This window comes from Podarcis bocagei, assembly GCF_964188305.1.
Source record: "Podarcis bocagei genome assembly, chromosome: 9".
Classification (NCBI taxonomy): domain Eukaryota; kingdom Metazoa; phylum Chordata; class Lepidosauria; order Squamata; family Lacertidae; genus Podarcis; species Podarcis bocagei.
Window position 1 is genome coordinate 38822699 of NC_138134.1, and position 22541 is coordinate 38845239.

The 22541-nt window shown below is 40.3% G+C and overlaps 1 protein-coding gene across 5 annotated transcripts; it reads left to right on the top strand.

Annotated features, from left to right (window-relative positions):
• The first annotated feature begins 181 nt into the window (after nucleotides 1-181).
• On the top strand, nucleotides 182-21403 carry MAP9 (microtubule associated protein 9). Of its 5 annotated transcripts, none has more exons than XM_081208375.1 (16): nucleotides 182-340; nucleotides 2892-3023; nucleotides 3890-3974; nucleotides 5163-5378; nucleotides 5478-5720; nucleotides 9067-9296; nucleotides 10161-10272; nucleotides 10951-11231; nucleotides 11890-11945; nucleotides 13029-13194; nucleotides 13911-14000; nucleotides 14787-14951; nucleotides 16791-16936; nucleotides 17491-17623; nucleotides 18241-18318; nucleotides 21179-21403. In XM_081208375.1, the coding sequence occupies exons 2-16, from the start codon at nucleotides 2952-2954 to the stop codon at nucleotides 21299-21301; spliced, it is 2196 nt and encodes a 731-aa protein (XP_081064501.1). In that variant the 5' UTR covers nucleotides 182-340; nucleotides 2892-2951; the 3' UTR covers nucleotides 21302-21403. The 5 variants fall into 5 exon arrangements, with proteins under 5 accessions (XP_081064501.1, XP_081064502.1, XP_081064498.1 ...); XM_081208376.1 differs by having other exon boundaries at nucleotides 5481-5720; XM_081208372.1 differs by having other exon boundaries at nucleotides 5163-5720.
• The last annotated feature ends 1138 nt before the right edge of the window (nucleotides 21404-22541 follow it).

Here is a 22541-nt window from a genome sequence, read left to right on the forward strand (position 1 = left end):
TGCAGAGCTGGCTAGTGAAAGGGGGCGGGGCGAGAAGAAAGAGTCTTTATTTCGTCACACCTCGGCCCCTCCTCCAGCCCCTCCCCCGTCAGCCGCAGATGAAACCAGGCCGGCGGAGGAGGCGGGGCTCGTTTCCCGTGGCAACCCTCCTCGGGGTCTGTGCTGTCAGCGCCCGCGTGGCGGGCGTTGCTAGGTAACGCGCGCGGCTGAAAGGCCTACGTTGCCCTGAGGCCGCGCTTGGCGTTCACTAGACCTGTAGCCGGGGCAGGGGCAAGATCGGAGTGGGCGCTGCTCAGCCCTCTCGCCCGAGTGCAAAGAAAGAACCTTCCCGCGACGCGAGGTACCGGGCGGGGAGGGAGGCAGGCGGAGCCCGAGGCCAGCTGGGAGGCGGGAGGGCGGAGCGCGGCGGGGTCTCCTTCCCCAGGGACCTTGGAAGGAGCTGGCCGTTATGGGCTCGTTTTCAATGCTCAAGGCAGCTGCCCGGTGTCTGTTTTCTGGGGGATAAAACCCTGCGGGTCTCCTTGGGGCCTCTGAGCAAAGTGAGCGGAGCTGTATTTGCTGCGCGCCTAGGCTGGATGATATTATTATTATTTATTATACCGCCCTATACCCGGGGATCTTAGGGCGGCTCACAGAATAAAATCAAGATATAAAACCACCACATACATAATAAAAATAAAAACGACAACCCAATAACCCCATTACCACCACCCCAAAAAAGGGCATAGGAAAATCCCCGCAAGATCACCCATGTATGCGGGTCTAAACTATAGGTGTGGCTTGAAGTTCCCTGCGGGGGAAAAAACGTGGTTCCACCGTTCGGAAATGTTCTAAAGACGCCAGTATCTCAGTTTGTTGACAAATGGAGAGCGTGTTAATTTTTTTCTTCCCCATTTTTTCATTCCCCCAACCTCTACCCTCCTCCTTGATAAAACTGGGGAGTGTGCTTGGATATGCTTTTATTTTATTTTATTTTAAAAAATGAGTTTCTAGAGCTTTGAGGGAGGTGGGAAGCATCTATAGTTTAAAACGAGTGCTATTTTGGGAGAAGGGAGTAGCTTTTTAATATTTTGGCTCTCCGCAGTCTACACGGAATATTCCTGGTCACACTTAACTATGAAACTTTTTTACGCTTGAGTTCCGAACCATGGTCCATATATTGTCTGCAGTGACTGGCAGCAGCTGTCCAAAATTTCAAACAGGGGGTCTTTTCAGTTATTACCTGGCGGTGCCAGAGACTTGACCTGAAACCTTCATGCAAAGCATGTTATCTGCCAGGGATTGTGATCCCATCCCCACTGCCACCAACACAATTGGCAATTTTTAACTAGCCATGGGTATATGGACTGAATGAGGAGGTGCAGGACCAAAAATAACCCATATTAGATACCTCTATAAAGTCCCTGTTCCTCATTTGTTAACTGGAACAATTGTGTCATTTCAGACACAGGTGAACAAATTTATTCTCTGATGTAAGTAGATCCATTTTTCCTTTTATGCAACTCCTCTGAATGATGACTGCAACTCAGTTACTCTTTGGTTGCTACTCACCTGGTAATTTTGATGGAAACAAATTAGGTGCAGAGGCTATAGATTAGGAAGCTGTAGAACACCAAAGTTCAAATTATTGCACAGGTATAAATATTGAGCATTGAGCAAGTCACCTCAGCCTAATGTATCTTTCAAGTTGTTTGTGTAGAAAACTGAAGTATAACTCATCTCAAGGATAAGATGGGAAAGAAATAGAAATGAATAGTAACATTTTCATGCTACAAAACTAGATTCATTTCATGCTACAAAACTTCATTTCTATTTCTTTCCCATCTTATCCCTGAGATGAGTTATAGGGCGTACTTCAGTTTTCTACACAAACAAATTGCAAGATGCATTATGTGAAGCCCTAGAGCAGCCTTCACCAACCTGGTGCCCTCTAGATATTTTGGACTCCGACTCCCATCAGCTGGCTGGGCTGATGGGAATTGCAGTCCAAAATATCTGATTGGCACCAGGTAGCTTTCTAGGGCTTATTTTAAAGGGCATGCTTTACACTTGCACTGTTCACTCACATAGTTCATGCACAGGAATATTATTATTATTATTCTCACTTGCATCTTGTTTAGTGAAGTTTAGTGAAGTAATGCGAAGGTGTTACAGAGCTTTCCTCTGTCCTGCTTTCCAGTTTTTCCTGTTTTTTTCCTGTGGTGGACAGAGGCACTCCTGGGAAAGGTGACCTTAACATGAACAAACTCTGCAGGAATAGGACCTGTTTTTCTTTACTTTAACTCATCTCCCATCAGGAGTGCCAACTTGGCCCCGCGACCATGGATGCCCGGGGTCGTGGGTGCCATGCAGCGTGCAGGGCCCTGGCCCTGAAATTTGTGAGTGCCTAGCACCTTCATGGGGGCTTTTGTGGGTGCTTGGGCACCCAGGGCCCCAGGGAGTTGGCACCTAGGTCTCCCATCAAGAATTGAATTGGAATTGCTAAGCACTGAGGATTTGTTAAAATAAAATAACTGTGTTTGAATTATCTGCTAGTGATTCTGCAAGTGTTAACTACCAATTAAGAGGTTTTGATAGGTAATAAAATGTTGGCTTCCCATAGACACTTGGTTGGCCACTGTGAAAACAGGATTCTGGACTAGATGGGCCTTTGCTTTGATCCAGCAAGGCTATGCTTACGTTTCTGATGCATTTTCTATATAGCTGCAAGGAATATAAATACATTTATATGTGGTTCATTCTATATTCAAGATTCAAAGTCTAAGGGGAGAGGGGAACTTTCCTTCAAGAGAATGTCAGTGTTGCCAAAAATAAGGGTCACTTTTCTCTCTCTCTCTCTCTCTCTCTCTCTCTCTCTCTCTCTCTCTCTCTCATTTAAATCCACAATGAAGATTTGCCTTCACTGGATCACAAATTGAGCATATAAGATTAATTTCCTCAGATCAAGAAACATGTCTGATGAAGATATCAATACTTTAGCCTATACCAAAAGCCCAAAGTTCTCCAAAAGAACCACTTTTCAGGTAAAAGGTTTTGATCTGTAAATTATAACATTTTATTGCTGTACATTCTGTTACTTGCAAACTTAAAGTTGATGTGTCTTAGTGCTGCATTATGTTTATTAGTGATAATTGCCCAGAGTTTGTGCATATTTCATGTTCCGGAACCGTAAACAGTGAACATATAAATGAAAAAACTGGATTTACCACATACATGCATATGGATGTATGGGTCTTTCAGAAATATAGGAGCTTTTCATTGTTGGTGGGCTGATCACAGAAGGGGAAATTAATGAAAAAGATACCCCACACATTTGTATATCTTCAGTGTTGATGGTTTTATTTATGTAAACATTTGATACACTGCTTTTTTTCTCTTAGGTTCAAAGCAGCTTACTTAAGCAATTTATAAAACAACTCACAAAATCCCTAATAAAACCAGTTACTTATTTTTAAAAAACCACAACCCTACAACAAGCATGTTAAATGTTTCAGCAGCCATGCAAAACCTATTTTCAAGCCAATTGTTTCAGCATCTTGAGAGAGCTCTTTCATATCCTCATATCCTGTTGAAAAGATCTTAGAGATTCCAAACAGATCAAAAACATATATTTTTTTAACCACTTCAAGGCAGAACTCCTAAGGAACCCATGGAAAAATACATGAAACTGTACCTTAGACAAAACAAACAAATTCAGGTTTTATCACTTTATGGTAAAAAGATTAGGGATCATTAAATTGGCACATTTTTAGTTTGTTCTAGGTATATATTTTTTGAAGCAAAACAATTTACAGTAAAATTGGAACTACTCTCTGTTTCCTTTGAAATAGTAATGCATTATCTTCCCACTCTCCTCCTGACCTGAGCAAGTATGTTTACAATTTTTTAGGAAGAACTACAAGAAGCACTTCTTGCTCGCACAGCAAAACAGCAATCTTCTGAATATTCGGAAGATTTTGAAAGTGATGAAGAAGGTAAGTTAAATAACATGACACCTTGAAATATTTACGTGTGCCCTTTCAGTGCTTTTTGTCGTATAAATAATTGATCAGTAACTACATGCAGAATGATCCTAGGCTTGTTTAATTAGAAGTAAAGCAGCCATCCTAACCTTGATTTCTGTGCTGCTGGATTGGTTTAAGACTGGACGTCCCAGTCTTCTGGCTTCTGTTGTAATGACTTCTCATATGCACCTTCTGCCCTGACCAGCTGGAGGCAGCAAGGCTAAAGATGCAGCAAAGAATTAATCACTTCACACCTCAGCCCCTTAGGATTGTTCTGTATGTTTCAATGAGTTTCATGGGATATGTTCCTTAGAGTTCTTTTAGTAGCCAAAACACAGTGGCCCTGAAACTTATTGCAGATCTTTCTTTGAATCTAAGCTGATGTGGATCAAATGTTTTGCTTTACACTAGCTCAGAGGCTATTATAATTTCATCCTTTTTTCCCTCCTACACAGAGACATAATGGCCTATCTCTTTCTCTATAGGGATTTGACTTTTATGGAAAACAAATCAGACTGTAACAAAATGTTGTCATTGATATTTTCTTACTTATGTTTCTAGTCACACCACCACCCCCCTTCCCAGGTTTTTAATTTGAGTCAACAGAGCACATTCACTCTTAAATGGGCTGGTTTTGGTGTTTCTCCTTCCACCTGACCCTAAAAAGGTATGGTTACTGCTGTGTTGGCTACACAACCCATACTTAGAGAATTAAACTCACTATATGTGTATATATATAGTTTGACACTTGTTCTTAATGTACATTACAGTACACTGTGAATCTCTTTGGGAGGTTTTTCTCTGCCTATCATTTTTCTCATCTTTTATGCTGTTTGGATTTGGATGGCTAAAAACATCTGTTTTACTGTGTTATTAATGTTCTTCATGTTCTGAATACTGAAGTGGGACAAGGTCTATAAAGGACATTCATTCATTCGCACTGATCAAACTACTTCAAATTCCATATTTGAAACCTGTTTCACTCTAACATGACATATGACTTTAGGAATTGGAAGGAGAAACATACAGTTTTGGGTTGGCACCATAAACCGATATAAATATGTCAGGATCAAAATGCATGGCAGAATTATGCTTTTAACCAAATCCAGCTTGATTCCCTTTCTTTATCCACGAAATGCCAATCGACTCTGTTTTCAGGTACAGAGGAGGAGTTTCCTGAAACTGTGGAAAACACCCCAAAGAAATCAATTTCCTTTGCAACATCCAAGTATAATCTTCGCAATATGAGCACTTTGAAAAGAGAAAGTGCAGATGACTTGTCTTCGTCAGATGAAGATGAGAGACCTCAATATGTGTCCAGGTTTGAGAGAGAGATTTTGAGTGACGAGAGGCAAGCTGAACATTCTGGGTCAGGTGAAGGGAGTGCATCAAAAACATCCATTTCATTTGAAGTATCTCTGCCAGATCACTACTCTTTTGAAAAAAAACATGCTGATGACTTGATTTTGACAGAAGCTGAAGAGAAGAGACTTCAAGAAACAGCCATGTTGGAGAGTAAACATCAGATTGAAGAGAGGCAAGAAGATGACTCAGTTTCTGAAGAAGGGTCGGATTTTGAAGAAGAAGGTGATCAGCAGGAAGAGGAACCAGTGTTTGATTTGCAGATAGAGAGGGATGATACAGTTCAGTGCAAAACTGAAATAAAGCCAGTGCCAAGGCCAAGGGAATTTAAGACCAAGGCGGCATCAGCATCAGGTAAAGCAAGCATAATAAAATTCTGCTGCATGGATTATAATGCACTTTTCAGATTTTAAACAATATTATTAAGAAAAGTCCTTGTATAGATTATCCTTCTAGTGGAAGATTTTTTCCTTTTAATGTGTGTATTTTAAAGGAAAGAAATCAGCAGTATCAAGTTAATTTTTTCCTTTTGGCATATTGTTGTATTTCTTTATATTCCAAGAAAAGTTTAAGCTATATTTTATAATGTTTTATACATAATAAAAAAGTTGTTATTTTGCAGTCTGTTACAACAAAGCTTATAATAACTTAGAGCAATACCCTGGTGACCCATCAGTTTCAGGCCATTACACCTGTTGGATAAGAGAGTTACTGCCAGTTCCCATATGACATATCATAACTAGTTCTGGATTTGTCGAAAGAGTGATCAGGATCTACAGAGCTAGTTTAGATGTGTCCAAAACCTTAGATATGCACTAGGGACAAAAAAGAAAGATGACTCAGTTGACTTTTAAGGCAAACTGACCTAATTTGTACTTACTGGAACACAGCCATCCTTTGAATTTTACAATGCAGTTCTCAATGCAAGTAATGTGCACAGAAATGCATATACCAAGGTAAAGTGTGCATTAAAGTGTATATTGTGGAAAGTAGCATACAAAAATATATTAGGGGGGATTGCTTTGAAAAATTGCATGTAGATGTGTGGATTAAGAGAAATTCACATTAAAATGCTGTTGGATTTTCATGAGGACTTTTTTTAATTAAAAAATGCAAACTGATGTTGAAATGGGGAGAACTAAAAATATGAGAAACTGAAATTGAGATTCACCCATTCCTAGATGTGCCTAGTGCAAGGTTAAATTTTAAACTCATGACATATCAGAAGCTATTTCTGCACGTTTCTAGGTAGGTATGGCTGCTGACATGAAAAACTGCTCTTTGAGAGGCACAGCCCCAAGGCTACCTTAGGTGCTCAGAAGTCTGGCAGTTCTTTCGATCGCAGGCAATGGCAGAAAGGGAGCCCCAAGAGGCTATTGGTGTATGAGGATCTTGCTTTTATCTCTGTTGTATCCTATGAGTTCTTAAAAGAGTTCCTGCTTATGATCAAGTGTGTCTGGCAGCCAGGGAGTTGTGCTATTTGTATTTCTATCATTGATGATGTGGTGAAGTACAAAGGTTACCACATTGTTTAATTTCTAAACCAAGATGATTTAGCACCAGTGCTAAAGTCTGAAGTCACGCACTGTGTCCGAAAGCCTTGCCCCCTTAATTCAGATATGTGGGGCAGGTTATACTTACTTGGTGAGTAGGAAAGGTGCATGTTCATGTGCACTTTCATGATTACTATATTATTGTAAGTGGATACACACACTTTCAAGAGCTGACAGCAGCTGTGGCATAATCATGGTAATGTTAGGTTTGTGCTTGGCAGTAGTTATAACTATGGTTGTGCTTGGTGATGTGGACATTCCAATTTGGATTGTGGCTGCTGTCTTAATTGGCCCTGGGTATGAGACCAGATTCTTAGGATTGAGCCACATGTGACCCTTTAAGGACAGTCAGCACTTCCTGGCAATTTAAGATACTGAGAGAGTCATGCCTTAAGCCACCAGTGTTTTACTCTGAGAATTCTATAATCCATTTTTCATTTGGGAAATAATTGCACATTAAACATTGCAGGTTGCAATCTGACTAAATAGTTGGGGGGGTTATTGTTTTGTTTGTAACGGTGTTATGTATTGTTGTGTTTTTATATTGTAAACCGCCCTATGATCCTTTGATGAAGGGCGGCATAGAAATTTAATAAATGAATGGGGGTTTTTTCCCTCCACTTGGTGGCAGCATAGTCCATGTTTGGCTATCTCAAAATTCAAGTCTGGTTTGCATGTCACATTTAATCAGGGGTAGTTAATGAAGTGCCACAGAATCATAGAATTGGAAAGGACCACGAGGATCATCTAGTCCAGTGTTCCCCAACCTTGGGCCTCCAGCTGTTTTTGGACTACAATTCCCATCATCCTTGACCACTGGTCTTGCTAGCGAGGGATGATGGGAGTTGTAGTCCAAAAACAGCTGGAGGCCCAAGGTTGGGGAACACTGATCTAGTCCAGTGCAGGAATATTTTGCCCCTCCAGGTGTTTTGAACTACAACTCCCATCATCCCTGGATGTTGGCAATACTGGCTGAAGCTGATAGGAGTCATGGTCCACAGCATCTCGAGGGCCCTTATTTGCTCACTCTGCATTAAACCATAGCCAGTGCTTTATTTGTTGAATGCAAGTGAGCACTGCTCTGGTCCACAACGTTCAAAAGTTCCATTTTGCACCATGCCAGCAGCAACAAACCACAAGCTTTGGCTTGTGGTGTGAACCAAACCCGTGCTTTTGGTTCATTTGGGGGCAAGCAAACTATGAGCCTGGGTTCAAATGGCTTGTTGCTCACAGCAAAGCCAGGAATGTGGGACAGGCATAGTGGGCACTTTGGGACAGTGCACACTCACACACTGCTCATTCACACCTTAACTAGGGCTTAATGTGGTGCCAAAATGAATAGTGGGACAGGGCAGCACCATGGAGCCAGACTTTGGGCAGTGGTATCACTGCTACCCCGGGGGGGAGGGGCACTGCAGGCACACAAGTGGGAGCACCAGATAGCTTTCACTGTTGCACCCATTCTGCCCCAACCTTGATGTCACTCTGTCCCAGTAAGCACCAGAGATGCCACTTCATGGTCATGCCCTGCCCCATTGATCACTCCTACATGTGATTCTGCTTCAAATATTATTATTTTTTAATGCTTGGATATTAAAAACCAACTTCCTTTTTTGTGTGTCAGAACGTTTTCAGCAGCTAAGCAAGTTGCATTCGAACGGAAAGTGTTTTGCTGTATTTATGGAAGTCATAATCATACAGTAGTTCTATCAAGGCTTTACAAGAATTCGTGTAGGTTGGTTTTTAATGGCACATTGCATTCCTTGTGTAAGTCCAGGGGCACAGCTCAGGAAAGCTCTTGAGCTTTTGGAGCAAGGCAGCTGTTTAATCCCTGTGCTCACTTGTCTGATCAAATTAGGGGAAGCTCTCTGACCTGTCTAAAATGAAGCTTAGATAGAGTCCCTTTATAGATATACCTGTAAGCTCATTTTGCCAGGGCGTGTCACTGGTAAAAGCCCTACCCCTTGCTCTGTCTGTACCCACATGAGTTACAGGGATGACTTAAGAGAATGAGGGATTCCGTGGGTAACCTTAGTTGACTCAGTGGAAACTACAGTTCAGGGACTTCCATAGTTTGAATTTATTCCTCCCCCCCCCCCCCCAGTTAAAATGCCAATTTACAATTTCTTTCTTTGTGTTTTTCTCAGCTGAGAATATTAGCATTCCCGCGCGATATGATTATGCAAAGCCATCTTCTCAACCTAGGAGTGTTTTGAGAAAAAGCAGCCATGTGGAGGATTACGAAGGAACTAAGGCAGAGGATAGGACATCTCACAGCCACAGATTTTCACTGTCTGCACCATCTTCTGAAACAAGGCTAAATGATCAAGTGAAGAAATCTGAAAATAGAGCACTTTCTGAAAGTCCTGGTCCTGAGGTCAGAAAATAATTCTGATCTATTGTATATGAATAAAGGGTGGAAGGCAGTCTGAGTGAAGCTCTCACAAGTCCCATTGCTAACCATGGAGAGCTAAACACATATTTAACTCTCTTCTTCTGAAATCACTGAGATAGGTGGTTGGATCATGCCTAAAGTTACCAAGTTTATATTTTGTTCCAACATATACGGATGATTTTACCCTTTGTGTTCTACAATCATTCCATCGCTTTTCACCAGTGAGAAAATGTTAACTTTGACAAGAATAAGCCAGGAATGGTTACATACATATTTTCAGGGTGGAAATGTTCTCCAGTGTGCAACAAAATGATGTTCTAATGTATATGATTCTTCAGCAGTCAAGAGGTTGGAATTCAGGATCTGAACACAGTGAAATATTGTTAAAACGAGCTCAGAGAAAAGGCTCAGTTTACACATAGAGGCTGCATACACACCATACACTTAAAGCATATCCCCTGGCCCCAAATAATCGTAACTGTAGATGGTTAGGGGTGCTAGGCACTGTAGCTCTATGGGGGTAAATTACAGTTTGAAGAAGTGTGGGAGTGCTTTAAATGTGTGGTGTGTGCAGGCAGCAACTCCACTTTCCCAAGAGTAACTCCCATTGAATTCAATAGGAGAACAGCCTGAGATACCGGGGGGGGGGGGGGATAAAGAAGCTTGTTTTTCAATTCTAGCAACTGAATTTCTGTAGACCCGAGGAAGGCTAAATCTTACATTGTTTTTAGTCTTTATTTTGGGAGATACATTTGGGGGATTTTCTTTTTTAGAAATCTTTTTAATATGATATGGATTAATCACAAGTAATGATAGGATGGCCTCTACTTTCATTTTGCATTTTAGGGCCCCTGGATTGCAAGCTCCTCATCCCCATTCCCTATTCATTTTTCATCAGCGGATGAGAGAACTGGAGATTCCAATTTGGCAATATCTGCAGAAGAATCTTCTTCAAAAGGTAAATAATATGACTACACAATGTTTTTTTTCATATTTTCAAAATTGATTTTCCAAGTTTAAAATAAACATATCAACAGACATAAAAGAAACAACATCAAAAAAGAAAAAACAAACAAACATATAACCTAACTGTAAAAATTCCATTTTTGTTAACATTGTTAAGTGACTTCCTTGAGTCCCCCTGGCTGAGTTTCCATATAAATCATTGTAGCAGTTTTCCAAAACTAATTTCACATAAAATTTACATAGTCCTATTAACATCTTATGACTACACAATATTTTAAAAAAACAATTACAATTCAGAGAGTGTTACTTTGTAATGCTAAGCGCCTTATAACTTAAGTCACCTTCAAGAACTTAAATACAAGTTGCCCTGAAGTAATATCTGATTGTTAATGGGGAAAGTTTGAAATACACAGTTAATAATGATCTACTTTAGTTGTCCCTTGAACTTCCATCACTATGAAGGGAATTTGGGGGGGGTATTGCTAACATGCTGAAATAGAGAAAGAACACTTTATTTCAAGTTATTCTTAAAATACATTTGTCTCATATAAAATTAATTTTGAGAAAAGCTTGCAAAACTCCAGATACATTCTTTTATCTCTTTCCTTCCCTGGCCCTGCCCAGTGTCTGATCATTAACCCCTGTGAGGCTTCTTTTCTTTCCATGTCAGAAGATGAACAGAAAGAAACTGATAACTGCAATGATCTGAAATTGCTGGAAAGTGGCAGAGAATCCCCTTCTGTGATAGAACTAATGATGACAACAGTTTATGAGAAAAATAAGAAACTTCACAAGTCAACTGAGGATTGTTTGGAAGGAAAGCTGCAGGCATTAGAACACAGTGCCGTTGAGGATGGATCAAATGAGACCACAAAGGAGGATAAACTTGAGCAAAAGGTAGCACTAAGTACTTCACAGGCTGTGCTGGGTACTTCAAAGGATTCATTAAAGGTGTGTTTCATGGACTATTGTCATATAGCCTTAAATTGATACGTATATGCACACATATTCACATTTAAAAAACTCGTTTGGCAGCTACCTGCTTATGACTAAGGAACGATGTTCATCTACCAGTGGTCAACTAAACTGTGCTCTAGTATTAGACATTTCGTGTCTATTTCAGTTGTGGTTGACTTATGTTTCCTTTTGCTCCATTCAAAAAAGACATTTGATAAAACCAAATCAATGCTCGTGGATAAAGACCCCATGGTAATATTGCCAGCAGACACAGGCTTGGATTCAAAGATCCCACTGCACAAGTAGAAGACATTTCTGCTTGTTCAGAGTAAGGTCACTGATTGGCTCACACCCAGACGTGGTTAGTAGTCCCTGAATTCTCTTCCTTCAAGTGCAAAAGATGCTCTGGGGTGTTCTCCAAATTTCTAGAGCCATTTGGAAGCTATAAATAGAAGGAAGATGTGGATCTTGCAGATATTCTTAGTCCTTGCTGTTTGGTTTATATTTCATGAAGGCAGGATTCTGCAATTTTATATTGTGACCCTTCTCAGTATTCAGAGGCTTTTGATTTGGCACACCCAATAGGTGCTGCATAAGTAGTACTATTACTTTCCAGGCTGTACAACCACTTTTCTTTTTCTGGTTTTATTAGGAGGAAGGTGAAGAAAAAGAGACATTTCCACCAAAAGCAAAATCTCCAATAAGCAGGTAGGAAATTTGGTACATCCTTCAGAAGCCTGGTTGTTTTCTTCATTATATGTTGGACACGATCACACTGGAAGGTGACATAAATGTTTCCAATTTTCTAAGTCACAAATGGCAAATTTCACCGGCTTAATTCTCTGTATGAGGTAGCATCGGTTCTCTGAGCCCACATTCTGAAATATTATTATTACTATTACTATTTTCCCACCCTTCGCCCTAAGGTTCCAGGACAGGTTACAACAATTAAGACCCAATGGTAAAAACAGTTAAAAACAATGCACCATCACAGAAATAAGGTGTTAAGTAGTGCTTTCGCCCCAAACCACATTGTTCTTGTTACTTTATATATATATATATATTTTAAAAGGTCATGTGAATGGCTACAGTTTTTTATAAGTTTCTCTGGCATGAATGTTTAAGTGCTGATTATTTTCCATTTAAATTCCTCCAGATTGGTTTGTTTTTTTTTGGCCCTGAAGCATCATTCCAAATATCAGTTTTTTCAAACTTCTGATTCTTTGTATAGCAAGCATAGTTTTCCTTAAAAGGATTTAAAGCATCTAATGATATTTTATATTTCACCTTTTCTGAAATTCTTGACTCATTAACAAACACACTCAAATTGTTTGTTGAAGCAAAAGGTCCAAACATCAAGAGTGGGTTTAAAGAACACCTACACTAATCCTCATAAAAGACAAGGAGGAAACTTTGAGACTCCTGTAGATCAGCCCCAGACCAAAACCTTATTAGCTAAAGGACAACAAATACCCTCATCTGTGTAGGCCAAGAGATTCTAATGTCAATCTCCAGCTCACAGAGTTAGCTCACAGTTCTTTGTACCTACAAACTTGGGGGCCATTTCTATTATTCCAAATAATTTCATGAGCTAGTTTCTCTCTACAAGGTACAATTGGCTCTGCACATAATGCTTTGGATATCTGAGTCTTGCGCTCAGACTTGACCCAGTCAAGTGCTTTTTGAGACTATTATACATCTGAGAATGTGTATAGCTTCTCGGTAAATGGGGACACCTATCTGCTTTTACATGTCATATACAAAATTTGGTATGTCATTTTCATTTTACAGATCTTTCAGCTCTACCTACTTGAAGAAAACTGGGAAGCACTCCCCCATCCCGATAAGTACATCATCTCAGTATTTGGGAACATTAAAGGTCTTGGACAATAAGCATTTGCAAAAATTCAGTGCTGAACTTGACAAAGCAGATAGTTTACGGGCAGCTGTCTACCAGGTAACCATTTAGAGCCGTTTTAATGCTCTGTCATTAAGAATATTTCCCAATTTGCTTTAAGGGAGACATGAACCTTTTAAATTTATGTGTCATTTATTCAGAAAAGATGTGAATATAATAGTCTGCATTTCACCTTGCTGAAAATCAGTTATAGACATTTAAAGGGGCAAAACCTTTTTAAAAACTACAAAAGTTGTTTGAAAAATAATTTCATACTGTATTTCAGATGGTTTAAGTTACAGAGGAGGGCTGCCTGCTAAGTTTTCTTGAAGCAGCCAGTTCAGATGTTATATTATCCCTGGGATTCTACTAGGATTGGGAGTGGCTCAGGAGCTTGTTCTCCTTTCCCCACCTCTCATTATAGATAACAAGAGGCAAGATTAACATTTATTTATATGTAAATCTCACACACCCCACTTCCTGCCTTAAGGAGTCGTTCCTGAAAGTTGGTGAAGCTTAAAGGAGCAGTCTTTAACACTGTATGAGGAGTTATGATTTGGAAAGGGGATCGCCTGATAAGAAAGATTTGTGCATACCTAGGACATTCTTTTTAATCTCAGCACAAAAGTCCTGCTCTTCCATATATCAAATTATGAGAGCAGCTGGGATATCCTGTGTAAGAAAAACAGATTATCCCTCTGTGAAAAGGTAATTTCATCCTGTTAGGTCTGAAAATTGCCTGTTACAGCTTTCTCCTTTTTTCATCCCTTCCATAGGACTGGTTGGAAAAGAAAAGAATCTTTCTGTTGGAACTACAAAGAATAAAAAGAAACAAAGCTGAGAACTTGAGGGAAAAGAATGAAAAGGTTTGTTCTGAAAATAGTTCGTCTTAAAGGGACTTGTTATAGCATATAGTTTTCCACATGCTAAATGCTAACATTGAGATTCAACGTTGTGTGACCCACGCATCCACTGATGCAGTAGAGCTAACTGCTTTCTCTGTTCCTATCCACAGCCCCTCACACACCCCTGTTGTTTCTAGCAGCAGCACTAATGTCTTTGTAGGATATGTTTAGTGAGCACCTTGCTTACAGGGCTTTGAGGAGACTCCCTCATCGGCTTAGTGCCCAGTGCGTGTTTCCTGCCCGCACAGCCCAAAATCCGCCCCTCTTGTAATCCAAAACATCTGGAGGGCATAGGCTGATCCGAAAGGACAATGAGATTGAACAAAGGACAATGAGATTGAACAAAGATTGAACAGTGGTTGCTGCTTGCAAGAAACTAGAAGAATGTTCCCTGGAAATTTTTCTTCAAGGTGGACAGAAGCAAATTAAGAGGGACGCAGACACTTCTCACAATAGCGACACATCTATGTAAACGCCTGCACATTTGAGGCAAATAGTTTTGAAATAACTTTAATTAACCTCAAGGTAGTTTTCTGTTTAAACAAAACCAAGGCCTAGCCAGTAGATAGGATGCTAAGTAGTAAATTTACTGCATTACAAGGCAGATATAGTCTTACTAGAACAGTAACTAGCAGGGCACACAAATTACTGTGGTACACATGTTTGCTTGACCTGTTCCCAATTAAGTCCAGACATAATAATACTGAGCGCTCTTTTTTAACAATGCCAATGTTGCTTCCCACATAGGAAGCAGCTGCTAAGAAAGAAGAAGCACTTGCGTCCTTTGAAGCCTGGAAGGCCATGAAAGAAAAAGAAGCAAAGAAACTGGCTGAGAAGAAAAGGCTAGAAGAGGCCAAGAAAAAGATGGAAGCAGAACTGAATGAGAAGAAGAAGGAAGAGGCCCAAAAGGCAGTGAGACAATTTCATATTGCAAACATTAAATTGGGGAGAGAGGGCTAATGCAGACAAATGGACTCTGCCGCTAATGTTCACGATACTTCCGCACATTTACAATTCATCTTAATAAGTGTTGAATTCTGTAAATGAATTGCATACATAAACCAATTACCCGCAGTAGGATACCTTCCTTTTCTTTACTCTTGACAGCAACATATGCATGAACAAAACAATTTTGCAAGTGGATCTTGTTATCTGTGAGGCCTAGTAATGGGACAAAATCTATAAAACCCGGCTGCAAGCTTTAATCAGTACACTAATCAATAAAACTTCAGTGAGTTAATTGGCAAGGGCCAGTTCTCATTGGTGATGCTGAGAGTTAAGGACTTGCTCGTTTCTAACCTGGTTTGATTCTGGTGCGTTACCATAATACAGAATAAAAGAAAACATTGAGGACATGGGATATAACCTGAAGACTGTATGGGAGCAAGTTAGTGCAGAATACAGCAGCCTGGTCAGTGGACAAATAGAGTATATTGTACCATTTTGGAACTACTACACTGGCTGTCAATACATTTCCAGGCATAATTAAATTGCTTTTTTTTAACTATAAAACTCTAAATAAGGACGATGTGCCCCATGCACCCTTTTCTCAGATTCAGCCTCTCTTCAACAACTGTCCAGCAGCGGGTCATTTTTTTCTTTTCCCCAATGCATTACTCCAAAAACACCCCCATCCAGAAATAGTCGGTAATAAAATTCATTCTCCTTTGGTTGGGGCGGGGGGAGCATAGCCAAACCTAATCAAATTCCTTGTAAAGCATAAATCAAAAGCCTCCCCTCTTTTTCGAAGTATCAGAGTAGCAACTACACACATTTTTTCATTAGGAGGAAAAAAGACTATTTGAAAATAATAATTATAATTATTTATTACTTATACCCCGCCCATCTGGCCAGGCCTCCCCAGCCACACTGGGTGGCTCCCAACAAAATATTAAAAACACAATAAAACATTAAAAACTTTCCTAAACAGGGCTGCCTTCAGATATCTTTTAAAAGTCAGATAGTTCTTTATCTCCTTGGCATCTAATGGGAGGGCATTCCACAGGGCAGGTGCCACTACTGAGAAGGCCCTGTCCTCCCCCTTTCCTTTCACAGCTGTTGTAGGGATTCTTAAGCTTCAGAAAACCATTTAAATAGTTTCTAAAACCCAGTCCCGGTTCTTTCGGCAGCTGATTGATTGCAGCCTATTTGCATATGATGCTTTGGGAGCACCTCTTGATTAATGCCAATTATCCAGATTGAGGAGGAACCTTCCACAAATCATGCCAGTAACAGAGGCTCGTGCAAGGCGGGGGCACATTCCCAGGTCACTCCCCTTCTGCCTTCCAAATTGGCAGACCCGGGATTGTGTGACACTGCGGGATTCACTGAACTTCCCAGACCCCACTGGAAAGCATTGGGAGGCTTTATGCCCCATTCTCTCCCTTTCCCCTTGCCTGAACTTTGCAGCCTCCAGAGGGCTATGAAGAACAACAGCCATTGACTTGTAGGCATGGCCAGAAACCGGATTTGTTTAATCGTATTTTAATAATTTTATCTGTCAAACTGCTCTGGGAGCCATGCTGAAAAGCAGCTAATAAACTGCTCAGATTAAATACATAAAGCGCAGGTGCCTTTTTCTTCTTTTAATGTTAGGTTTGCTTGTTAACTAATTTTGCACTGTGCACATTTAAGCAATCAATTGACTGGTTTAGAGCAGATTATTAATTAACTAGAACTTATTAAATTGCTTGACAACCCTGATAAGATATCCTCGGTTCACATCCCTGATGGACTTGTTGCTTTCTTTAGGCTTTTGAGAAATGGAAAGAAAAGAAAGCTGAATATTTAAAACAACAAATAGAAAGGAAGAAAAGAGTTGAAAGATTAAAGAAGAAGAAAGAAGAGGAGGTTGTTGCAGAGAAGAAGAAAGACAGCACATCCGCTGTTGAAAAATGGTACAGTTGTTATAATCATTGTTGGTAGCAGCAGCAGTAGTATAAAAGACTTTAAAAGTACCTGACATTTTCTAAACCCTGCGTATATTAAAAGATAAAGCAGTCCTTTCCTACAGGCTCTCACAGTCTAATAGACATGATACAAAAGGGAAAAGGAATGTGGAGGGCAGTAGAAAACAAGCATTGGAGTCATTTCTCCTTCTCTGGCCAGTGGATGTATGGGGCCAGGTCACAGAATTGCAGAGTTGGAAAGGGACCCTGAGGGTCATCTAGTCCAACCCCTGCAATGCAGGAATCTCAGCTAAAGCATCCATGGTCTCCCTGGAAGGCAGGAGGTGCAGCTTCCCGACGGCCCTTGATACCCTGGCTGGTGGCAGAGGCCTGCATATGCCTCCATTTGGTTTTTATACAACATTATGATGCAGGCAAGCGCCTGAATCTAACAATGCTAAGTATATGTCTCTGTGTTACAATGTCGTTTTGTGTTATTTGAGTAGGATGCATACATTTCCCATTTCCTTTATGTATTAAAACATTTTCTCCTTATCCTTTAGGAACGAGAAAAAAGAGGAATTCCTGAAGCAAAAGAAAAAAGAAAAAACCCAAGAAAGAAGAAAACAAATAGAACAAGAAGTTGAGAAGGAAGAAAAGGATAAAAGAGCGATAGAAGAATATGAAAAATGGCTGGTAAGTGTTTGCACTTGTGATAATATCCAAGATTTGACATACTGTATAGAAATTTTGGGGAATGAACTTTCATTGTTTTAAAATCGCCAGATGATGGCAGTATAATCCCTCTTCCTATGATTGTTGGATCTAGACCTTAGAAAATAACCCTCAGGTGTATGTGCAATACCTAGCATTCTGCAGACATGTATTAGATTTCTGCCTTTAAAGTAAGATGATGCCTAGATGATGTAGAGGAAAAGTGTTATTTTGCACGCTTTGCGGGATTTCCTGGAAGCATGTTTGAATTTCCCAGTAGACATGCTTTTGTCTTGAGAGATTTGGAGAGTGGAGTGTAGAGGGCAGCTACTAAATTTAAGAGGGCACCTGCTCAACATTGTAGGGTCTGGTGACCCTTGACATTAAGAATATGTAACAAGGTTTATTTTAGATATCATAATCACCTAAGGATGGCTGGGATGGCTAATTTGTGGCCCTCCAGATGTTTCTGTTTCTGTAGAACATGACGGCTGCCTCACAAAGATTTTGGTATGTATACCACTGCCTTACTAGCAGTTTCTTGTCCCAATGCTATAGTCGGTGACAGTAGAGTCTTCTCTTCTCCTGTTCACTGTCAGGAAGAGCCGCTGCTTCTGCAAAGCCATGTCAGCCCAGCAAAGAACCAGCAAAGTCTAGCAGCAGCAGCAGCTGCCCAAGTGAGTGAATGTAGATGCAAGGAAATGGTTTCATAGATGAGGATTTCCATTATTCAGAGTTGATAGAATAGTTATGACTTAAGCTTTATACTTATAAATAGACGTTGTGGCATAAATGTGTGTGGAAGTGGGGGGGGGGTTAGCTATTAGCTATTAGAAGTCACTTCACTCTGAGCCAGCCTTCACCAACCTGGTGCCTCCAGATGCTGGCTGGGCCTGAACATCTGGAGGGCACCAGATGCACAAAAACTGCTCTAAGAAGTTTCACGGTGGACAGGAGCCAACATGTCCAATACTGGCATGCAAAGAGAAGCAGTGGCATATATAATGTGAGCCACGTTCTTGGAACAAGAAAAGAAAATAGTTTGTGTTACACAGTGTGGTCACATCAAGCGTGCATTAACTTGTGTGAATTCAGTTACATGTGCTTGGCTCTGGCAGTGGTCTTTCTAATGACTGTTGCAGCAGAGAAAGGGGAGAGACTAAGGGAAGAGGGAGTCAGGCAGGCAGGCAGAGGAAGAAGACATCCCAGCTCCCTTGACTTCAGAAGGAAGGAAAGAGGCAGACAAAGAGAAATGCAGGCAGAAAAAGTCTGGAATGGAGCTGCAGCATCTGCCTAAATCTAAACAAGCCTAGTCCTTCCTCTGCCAGATACAAGTTAGTCGAGTGGCTAGCATGAGTAATCTGGATCACGCAGTGAAGGGGAGCCAGCATGGTTTAGCAGCTACAATGTTAGGGTACAACTGCAGAGACTGTCAGGGTTCAACTCCCCATTCGGCCATGGTGCTCTCTGTGTAGCCTTGTGCCAGTCTCTCTCTCTGTGTGTATCTAAACTTAAGAGTCTGCCTGGGCTCTGAGGTCTGTAGGGACAGCCCTTCGTGTTCTCCCAGTTGATGTAGCCTGCAGGACAGGGCCTCCTCTGTCGTGGCACCTTGTTTGTGGAATTCTGAAGCAATGTCACTATCAGGCTTCCAACACCACTTAACAAAACATCTTCCCACCCAGGCCTTTGGGAAAAAACTGGTGTCAATGCCAGCTCTCAATGATGTAGTCTCTTTGCTGTACTGTTATTGCTTGGGATTTCAATATGAGACACCGTATTTTATTGTTTTAATGTAATTGTAGTAAACCACTCTGGGATTATAATTGATGAAGGGTGGTTTGTAAATTGACAAATAAAACAAGATAAAATAACATTCATTGGGTTGGCTGTGAGAATAAGAAGGAGGAGGGAACCACATATGCTGCCCTGATCTCATTTTAGGAGGGGTAGGATGATGGTGATGATATATATGAAGATCTCCTTTTCCCTCTTATGGCCTGTTTTGCCTATTCATAGAAACCGAAAGAGAGAGATTAAAGAAACATAAAAGGACTTCCGGTTCTCCATCCTGCAGCTAAATATATTATTCACGCATTAAAATCCAACCATTCTGTAAACCAGAATGTTTCAAATCTCAATATTATGTCTTCAAATCTCAATATTACAAGTTCATTTTCTCTTTCATGCAAAAGGTCCGTAAGAAGTTTCCAGTCCTGAATGAATGTTGATAATGTGTTTTTTTTCTAATTAAGCACATTAACTTTGCCATCTCAGCCAAGTCCAATAGTTTTATCAGCAATTCCTCTATAGTGGGTAGGGCTATATCTTTCCATCTTTGTGCAAATAGCACTCTCACCACTGCAATAATATATTGGCGTAATCTTCCTTAATCCCTTTCCAGTTGTATGTCCATTAACCCTAAAACAAAGAGTTCCCTGGCTTGAATTGAATATTAACCTTTAGAATCTGTTGTATCAATATATGTATTTGTATCCAATATTTTTTAGTCTTTTTACATGTCCACCAAGCATGATAAAATGTCCCTTCGTGTTCTTGGCATTTGAAACTCCTTTATACATTCTCAGGAGATAAGTACCAATGATACATCATTTTTTTAAAATTCTCTTTAGTTTGTTCCAGGCTATTTAAAGCTTGGTTTGTTAGTGCTGACCTTATCCTACGCACAAACATCAGCTTAGTGATCTGAAAATACATGTATTAAGATTAACATCTCTAGAGTCAATAGGTCAACGGTACATCTGCTAAATGTTATTTCAGCATTGTGCATGTTTTAAATCTGTACATCATAGCTTTATCTATAACTTTAAAGTTTAAAAAGGGCCCCTTGAGTCCTCTCAAGAGTACTGATCATGCTCCTATTGTATAAGAAAGTTATGTTTATGTACAACTAGCGTATAGCCAAAGAGTGAAATCGAGGAATAAGCTAAAATTGCCCTCCAAATTGTATGCTTTGTGAGCATCTGTTCTGCCACATTGAATAGATTGTTGTGCTGGTTTTAAATGGATGTATTTGAAATATTTGCGATTGTGCTGTAAAGGCAGCTATCTTTATAAAGAGCGTCATAGCAACTGCTGGTGTTCATTAAGTTACAGGAATTTATAAATGTACTCCACCAAAAATTGAAAATATTTATAACCAGAACAGACTGGATACTTTGTTTAAATGAGTGAACTATTGAAAAAAAGGTTGTTTTAGCTGCCTGGTGCTATATTGGAAGCTATAACAAAGCCATTAAGACTGCATGGAACTGTTAGCATGAAATGGGGATGACTGATTTATTTTAACTTAATTATTGAAGTCCACTTTCATAACAATGTATGGCACTGTAAATAAACATGCAGCTCTGCCAAGCTAAATAATAATTAAGACACAAGTACATAGAAATAGGCATCTGGTGCATCTGTAATTTTGTAAAGGAAGCTAACGTTGTCTTGTGGAGAACAAATTGCAAACTAATCTAGCATTTATCCAGGCAGTGTGCTGCTAACTATCTCAATGCGCTTGATTGTAAACAGGAGAAGAAAGAAATGAACCAGATGATACAGACAAAGCAAAAGAAACTCCAGGTCATCCTTGAAGATGAAACCCCACCTCCATGGAGCCCGCCTGGCAAAGTTGTTTCTTCAAGAAGCTACTGAGATGCCCAGGGCCATGAGGGAAAGTTCCAACCTTCTGCCATTGTCTAATCACCGTTATTGCACAACATCTGATTTTAACATGAATTGAAATTGGCTCTTTCATTCTTTCGGTGTAGGTGGTGATTTGGCTCTTTGGTATGGGAACGCCATCTGTCCTAAAGACGTGGTGCTCAGTGTGTAGCACACCATTTCCCAGAATGCAAGCTGCACGGTTTATAGCACTACGCTAAGTAGGTCAGGGTGTGTTTTTTTCATCAAAGCGATCAGCAGATTAAAAAATACTGAGTGCAGTAGTAAACAGAAGCTGCTGTAGCACACCGTTGTTGATGGAAAAGATATTTGGAATACCAAGAGGGCAATAATTTTCAATTAGAGGGGAGCAGTTTAAGGAGCTGTGATTTGTCCCGAAAGTGCTTCTTAAAGCCTTAGAAGATCTTCTTAAATTACAGCAAGCTCCTCTCATACTTTGTGATGTAAGATTTTATTTTATTATATACCACCATAAGGGCTCTTGAGGTGGTTCCCAGCAATAAAAATATAATCCTGATAGAATAAATATTAGAGAACAGCAGAACCACTATAAAAATATGCAAAAGAAAAGCAGTAGCCAGAAAAGTTAACATACGGCTAAAACTCATAAAACCTAACAAAAGAAAGACATCTTGACTGCCTGCCTAGAATTTGGGTTCGTCCAAATGAATGAAGAGAAGGATTGGCAGTGACCGGGGCCCAATGTGTGGCTGCAGTGAGAAAGATGAGCTACGTGTCACAGATCAGAAAAGGTGTTGAAAACAAAGCAGCCAGTATCATAATGTTTTAATACAAACCTGTATGCAACCACACTTGGAATACTGTGTACAGTTGTTGTCAGCACATCTCAAAATTCATAGTGTAGACCTGGATGAGGGTGTAGAAAGGGCGGCCCAAATGATCAGTGGGCTGGAGCAACTCCCTCAATAGGAAAGGTGACAAGATTCAGGGCTTTTGAGTTTAGAAGAAAGGCAAGAAGGGGAAAGGACATGATAGAGGTGTGCAAGATTGCACAGTGTGGAGAAGATGGATTGACTGGGACTAGAACCCCAGGTCATCCAATGAAGCTGAATGGTGGGAGAGACAGGGAACTCCTCTTTCAGACAGCCCATAGGTATACTGTGGAATTCGGTACCACAAGATACCATGATCACCAACTTGGATGGTTTTAAAAGGGAATTGTACAGATGCATGAAGGATAAGGCTGTCA